General features: G+C 45.4%; 1 protein-coding gene across 1 annotated transcript; it reads left to right on the top strand.

Moving 5' to 3' along the window:
* The first annotated feature begins 5,057 nt into the window (after positions 1-5,057).
* Positions 5,058-5,586, top strand: LOC147000838 (annexin-2 receptor-like). The gene is given in 2 exon segments (XM_085831326.1): positions 5,058-5,516; positions 5,518-5,586. Coding segments are annotated over 2 exon segments (528 nt in total).
* Positions 5,587-7,707: the final 2,121 nt, after the last annotated feature.

Genomic DNA, 7,707 nt, shown 5'->3' on the forward strand with positions numbered 1-7,707 from the left:
AATAATGTCAGGCATCCTATCAGATCACCACGGACTAAGGCTGTTCTTAAATGTCACAAAAACATCAGAAAGCACACATACACATGGGAGCTGAGCAATGCTCTACTCAATAATGACTTGGTCAAGGAAGAAATAAAGAAAGAAATTAGGGGCTTTTTAGAATTTAATGACAACCAAGACACATCATACCAAAACTTATGGGACACAATGAAAGCAGTGGTAAGAGGAAAACTCACAGCTCTAATTGCCTCCAAAAAGAAACTGAAGGGAACTTACTTATACTAGCAGCTTAACAGCACACCTGAAAGCTCTAGAACAAAAAGAAGCAACAGCACCCAAGAGCATTAGGTGTCAGGAAATAATCAAAATCAGGGCTGAAGTCAACCAAATAGAAACAAAAAGAACTATAGAAGGGATCAACAGAACCAGGAGATGGTTCTTTGAGAAAATCAACAAAATAGATTAACCCTTAGCCAGACTAACCAGAGGGCGCGGAGACAGTATCCAAATTAATAAAAAGAGACAATAATGACATACATCCTAAAATATTTATTCTATTTGTTAAATATTAACAGTTGGAAATATTAAAATCATTTTCTAAAAAAAAAGAGAAATGGAGGTATTAATGAATGAACCAATACATTTATTTATAAAGCATGATAGCTTTATCCATGCTTATCCAGTATCAATTTAATGAGGGTGCATGTATCGGGGGTTCAGCAGGTATATCAACACATCTGGGTCTCAAGATCTTTCCTGCAGCTCTCTGATGACTTAAATACCAGCAAGTCCTCTGGCTATCTCTGGTTTGATGCCTAGAAAAAACCAAGTTAATGTCAAGCATTTTTGGTCATTTTGTTTTTAAGTTCTCAAAATGATGTTTATTTGTTTCCTTCCCACTCAGAAGACAATAAAGGTTTCTTTTGAAGGAGAGAGTTCAGTGGCATGCAGTCCATAACAGCAGGCACGGTCGGCACTGCAGCAGACAGAGGAGAACAGTTGTTCTCACTGCATGAGCACTTAAGAAATACTAGAAGTGGGCTCAGGATTTCAAACCTCTAAGCCAGTATGAATCTCAGAGGACAGACTCCAGCATCACAGAGAGAAGGCATGACAGCATAAGACAGATGCAGAGGCAGGTGGATTTTGATCTCAAGGACAGCCTGGTTGTCAGACCTAGTTTGAGGACACCTAGGGCTACACAGGAAAACCTAGGCTCAAAAACAAAACAAGCAAACAAACAAAAAAAAAAGGAGTGAAGTTTCTCAAAGTAAGATCCTATCACTCTGGATGCAGTTGTCTACAGTTAAACATTGTAGGTGACTGACTAGACAGGCAAAGGGGAAAGAGCTAAAGGACCATCAAATCAACTTGGGATGCCTGGTTTAAAGAGTAAAATATTAAATATAAGGAACCCACACTCTCTCTCTTTCCTGGAAAGGGATTTATTAGAATTACAGGCTGAGGTCTAGCTAAATGGAAACAACAGACTGAGGAGGCAAGGGGCAAGAAGAGAACAAACGAAAACCACACTGCATTAATCAAGTCTGAGTAAGGACAGGGACCTCCTGCCAGTGTGGGAATCTCTGAGTGAAAACAGAACATCTCACCCTGGCAATGTGATGTTCTCATGTCAGTCCAGCATTCTGCTGGTAGGCATCACTATGGTCAGTTAGTGGTGCTACCTCAGAGCCCGTCTAATAGTTAATAGAAACAGGCTCAAAAAGAAAGTAAAAAAACATCCTTTGCCTGCCACCTAGATCTGTTCGGAAGAAAGGCATCTAAAGATTTAAAATGGGGCTTCCCTAGAGTAAACCAGAATTTGCTGGGCCAAGATTATCTGCTGTACTACTTAATGGCTTGTTAGGATCCCCAGATCAGGTGCTCTGCTGGCTAAGAAATCTTGCAGGAAGAGTCAAGATCCTGTGGTTGATCCCTGACTGCATATGGCTAACTTTTAGGTCCTATGGAATCATGGTCAGACAGTGCTGGAAGGTATCTATGGTCCAAATCATTTTACATCAGGCTTGAGCTTGTTTTACTCCTTCACCTGGAGTGGCCTGGTGCTTAGAGCTAGGAATCTGAGCACATATAAAGGAAAAGTGATAAAGTCAACCCACCTCGGGTATATGGAAAAAGGTATCCTGCCACATAGATGCATCATACAAAAACTTGACTGAGCTCTTGACAAGAAACCAGTGTGGTTTAGTGCAAGAAGAGCTCTGGAGAAGACACACACTGCTGGTCCCTGCCAAGGCACTGACACTAGGCGTCCCCCATCTGGGCTGAACTGCCAAGGGTGCAAGTTACACAAGCTTGGGTCGCTCTCATTCATGCTGCTGCAGAATTGAAATGAGTCCACCAAGCCATTCAAGACCAGAGAAACTCAGCACTAGAGATCCTGGGAGGATCTGCCTCAGGGAACATTTATTGAGAGCTGACTCTTAGCAGAGAGCGGCTATCATCTCTGCAGCCATCTCAGACTTACAAGTGGTACTTTTCCACCCTGATGAAAGACTTTTTTTTCCTAGCATGATGTTTTTGCAAGAAGCCCACCACAGCTAAACACATTCTGATAAAATCTTATTTTTCTCCTGTACATCATGGACTTGTGGCTAAGTGTCTCCAGCTGCACTTCCCAGTGAGTGCATAAATACCCATAGTTGCCTTCCGATAAAGGAGATATTAGACAGCAGGGGCAGGAGCCAAAGAGGGAGTCCGAACCAGAAACCAAACCATTCTTACATGGACAGCCAATTTTGCTTCTTAGTCTGGCACTTCTTCACAGCAGGGGCCTCAGAGTTGCCAGCAGTTCCACTAGGGAAGATTATTGGGATCAGCACTGGCACTTTAAGTTGGTGTGAGTGGACATACATATCGCACATACAGTCATAGCGACTTCCTTTGTCTTTGAGACTTCTTTGCTCTGCGTGGTTTCTAAATGGTGAAAATTCCTCCAACTTATATCTTTAGTGGTTGCATGCCAAGTCCATCCCCAACAACAGATTTGTGATGAGGCAAGGTTACCTAGGAATCAGACCTCTGCCCCACAAAAAGACTGGGGGAAATCAGTGTTTGGACCAAATCTCAGTCTTGGCTGTGGTCCTGTGTTGCTCAGACAATGTCAAGGAAAGAACTGGCCAGGTCACCGAAGAGGTGTCCTATTTGGCTGGCCTTCTGTCAGCTGGCCTTCCTCTCTGTGGTGGCCTCCTGGTTATGGCCTCAACCTGCAAGAGGAGGAGGAAACTTCAAGGCTTCTCCTCCCAGCATAAGGGTTTAGCCCACTATTGCAATGCAGGGAAAGACCTTTGTTAGTCTGCCCACTGCTCCTCCAAGCAGAGGCAGGGCACAAAAGGAGCAGGAGCCAAGGAAGGGGTACTAGCCAGAATGAAAAAGGGGTCCATTTGCAGAGTGCCAATTCGGTTTGGAAGCTGTGGGCACTGACGACTTCTGTACACCGGGTGCGCAGCAGAGCTGGCGTTTGGACTAGAGGGGATTAATGATGGTCAGCCCTGGAACTCAGTCTCTGAACCACATTTCCTGGTAGCTGGGAGTTGTCCGACCTGTCAAGTTCTACTTGGCAGTCAATTGTGTGGGGCTGAAATCCGATGGTGATTTCAAACCCCGCACACGTTTTGGTTTCGTGATTTTTACATTTTGTTCGTGGTGATTGTACTTTTGTGTTGGACTGGTATCAGACTCTGCCAGACAGGCTCCAGTGGGATTCTGCGCGAACCCACTGTTCCTATAGTGAGTGAGCAGGTGACAGGATGTGATCCCCAGGGTTTCCCATTGTTTCCTCAGCCATTAAGCTCCCAGTGCTTCTAAACCCTGAAAAACCACTCCTCAGATTCCTTTCCATATGCGAGTTAGTGCAGATGGCCATAGGTAAAGTTACAGTTTTCAGCCTAGCAAGTGTCCAAAGAGCCAAGTTTCCGTTCAGCACTCAGTGGACTATGGACGAAATCCGATGGTGATTACAAACTGCATACCAATTTTGTTCCTTGGTGCTTTCCTTTGTTGCTAACAGACAGGCTTCGAAAATTTGTCCGATTTCTTTTTACCTATTTCTTGGCATAGCAATTTGTTTCATTTACCGGTTTATATCCTTTACCCATTTTCGTTTACCTATTTCTTTGGCCTAGAGATTTCTGTGGTTTACCGATTTTTATATTGTACGGGTTTCTTTGGTGGAACAATTTCTTTGGTTTACCGATTTTTTGGCCCAGCGATTTCTTTAATGTAGGGATTTCTGTGGTGTAGCAATTTCTTTGGTATAGCGATTTCTTGATGTAGGGATTTCTTTGCTCTAGCGATTTGTTTGGGGTAGGAATTTCGTTGGGGTAGAGATTTCTTGATGTAGCGATTTCTTTGGTAAAGCGATTTCCTTGGTATAGCGATTTCTTGATGTAGCGATTTTTGTGGTGTAGCGATTTCTTTGGTAAAGCGATTTCTTGAGGTAGCAATTTCTTTGCTATAGCGATTTGGATGTGGTAGGAATTTGGTTGATGTAGAGATTTCTTAATGTAGCGATTTCTTTGGTATAGCAATTTCATTGGTATAGCAATTTCTTTGGTATAGCAATTTCATTGGTATAGCAATTTCTTTGGTATAGTGATTTCGTTGGGGTAGGGATTTCATTGGTGTAGCGATTTCTTTGGTAAATCGATTTCTTTGGTATAGCGATTTTTTTCTGTATAGCGATTTCTTGATGTAGCGATTTCTTTGGTATAGCGATTTCCTTGTTGTAGGGATTTGGTTGGTGTAGCTATTTCTTTGGTATAGCGATTTCTTTGGTGTAGCGATTTATTTCCTTGGTAAATCGATTTCTTTGGTATAGCGATTTCTTGATGTAGCTATTACTTTGGTATAGTGATTTCTTGATGTAGCGATTTGTTTGGTATAGCGATTTCTTGGTGTAAGAGATTTCTTTGGTGGGGTGTTTCCCAATTTACCCGATCCTGCCCTCCTTGAAAACTATAAATACCCAGCACTTTCAGAAGACTCCTCTGCCTGCACTGGTGCATGCACTGCTGTCCTAAAGTGCTGCTCAAGGGATGGAGTCGACTTTCTGGTCCTTGCAAGTGAAGCAGGCTTGGGATTCTGTCCCTCAGGTGCAAGAGGCCCAGTCTCCTCTGCTCCCCAGCTTTTCGGAAGACCATGGTCCTTGGCCTCTTCCTTTCTATCCAGTCCTTGGCGTGTTCCCATCCCACAGCTGTGACTTCCTGGAGCAACAGCTTCCATTTTGGATTGGTGACTTCGCCGGAATCTACCCCATGACCAGCTCTTGTGGGATCCAGAGGAACTCGGAGCCCAGCATTCCTGACTCTGTGAGCTCTGTCCACAAAGTACAGAGGGAGAAGATAGCCACTCTGGGAACCCAGGAGGACACTGCAGAAGAACCATTCACAGTGAAGATGCAACCCGGGTCCTGTTCCAAAGAGCTCCGCCTTGGCGACGAAGCAAAGGACACTGAGACCAGTGGCAGGAGTAGCTTCAGAGAGTGTCAGCAACCAGTCAGGAGAGACCTGAGAAGTAGACTCTGGACTTTGTAAGGACTCCTCCAGCGCATTCATTGTCCACTAAGCCTCCTGCTCCGTGACTGCTGCCTGCTGGCCTTTGGCAGCAAGGAGCCTTAGAGAGCAGCAGGTGCTCTTCTGGTGTTCTAGGTCTGTGTCAAGGAGGATATGTGCCTAAACCTCTCCATTCCCCACAGCCAGCTATGTTCAGTGCAGCACCCCTACTTCCACAATAAAAACACACAGAGATTTGCCTTCGATGGTCCTTGTCATTTTTAAATTGTTTAACAAGTGATTTACAGGGGATTCTGGGTAATGCCCGCCCATTTTCCAAGGCACTGGTTGCAGCTGGGATCGCCTATTTTTAGGATTCATGGAAAGGCCAGGGAGTAGGCAACCACGATTTAACCTGCAGTGGGAAGGCAGATCTGGCTTTAAGCTTTCGGGATTCAGGGAAGGCATGCTCCAGGGCGATAAAACCATACCCCATTGGCTGAAGTCTACCCTTGTTTTCCAAGGAAGTCTCCCGATTTTCCTCTGGCGTGGACTTGTCCGGTGGGCAAGCATCCAAAGATAGCCTCCTTTCGGCTTGAGCCCATCCTTACCATCCTGGACAACTGTGGTTAGTGCACGTGTCTGCTTATCCACACTGGTAGGGGGCTCTCCGGGAACAGGAGCTAAGGAAAGAGTCCTAGCAAGAAGGGAAAAGGTCCACTTGCAGACTGCCAATTCTGCTTTGGTAGCTGCAAGCACTGACGACTTCGTTCCACCAGGGGGCGCAGCGGAGCTGACGTTAGGACTAGAAATGCTTTGTGGTCACAGGAGTTTCTCTTTGTTTTCAGTGACTATTGGCCTCTGGATGTTTCTAAAAGCTGAAAATTCATCCAAGTTCAATTGTGAATTTCGTGCAGTCAGCCGCTGGTAAAGTTACATTTTCTGACTGAGAACTGTTCGAAGACGTAAGCAGAAGACCTCAGAATTATGACAAATTCGGTTTAAACACAAATCTCGAAAGTAGCAGCTTCCTTACTGTTTTCAGGGTCAGCAGGAACAAGGGCTCAAGTTCTGTTCGGACTTCATTGGCCTTTTCCATCTCCACATGCTTTCCCACTACCTAAGGTCCTGTCGTGCACTTGTCCAGCAGTCAAAACGAAGGGGGTCCGTCCAGCAAACGGACGTTTTTAGCTAGAAAAATTTCCCAATTCATCCTACCCCGATCTCCTCTAAGACTAAAAATACCCACAGCTTGGAACCTGCAGAAGGCTCCTCTGTCTGCACCAGTGCACAGGCTGCTACATGGGATGCTCTCCTCAGGAGGCAAGTGCTGCTCAAGGGGTGGAGTCAACTTTCTGGTCCCTGCAAGTGAAGCAGGCTGGGGATCCCACCCCTGCATTGCAAGAGGCCCAGCCTCCTCTGCTCCCCAGCTCCTTGGAAGACCTTGGACCAGAGCACTAAAAAACAGTGCCCTGTCTGCTGGGCTCTCTCTATTCACCAGTTCTGATGTGGTCTCCCTATTATTGCCTTGGCATGCACTTGGGCAGGCGGGCAAGCGGCCAAAGATGCTGGACTGATGGTTTCTCACTTGCACCACTTGGGGTTTAGCCCAGCCCTGTTGTCCTGGATAAGTCCTTGGTTAGTGCACCCGCTTGATTTTCCACTCTGATAGGGGCACAGTGGGAGCAGAGGCCAATGGAAAAAGGTCCATTTGCAGATTGTCAGCTCTGCCTAGTGCCTCCAGTAGGGTGACATCTGCAGGAGGAGCTTCGACTGGACTGTTCTTACCACAAAATATACTCTTTTGCCCAAACAGCTTTACCTGAAAATGTTCATTGCAACGAGTCATTGGTCTGGATTGAGGCCTCTGGTTTCTCCTACAGTGGCAGTACAGGATCCTCTCTGGGGTTCCCCTCAGAACACTGTAGCCCCTTTCTGTGTGCCTTTACAGTATTAACTATATGACTGGCATGACATGGTAGCCAGTCTCTATGCACATTTACAGTTTTTAATGTTATGACTAAAATAATGCTGCATCTGATATCTATGCACTTACCATTTGGTTTAGAGCTATTGATGGTTGGAGTGTTATTTTACCTCTCTGGGAGTTAAGCCTCCAGGGATGGCTGACTACCACTTGCACACCCAATGTTCTTAGAGCCCAGAGAATAAACACAACCCCAGAAATACTTAA

Source organism: Mus caroli, unplaced genomic scaffold, assembly GCF_978045245.1.
Source record: "Mus caroli unplaced genomic scaffold, Mus_caroli_1 scaffold_15, whole genome shotgun sequence".
Classification (NCBI taxonomy): Eukaryota; Metazoa; Chordata; class Mammalia; order Rodentia; family Muridae; genus Mus; species Mus caroli.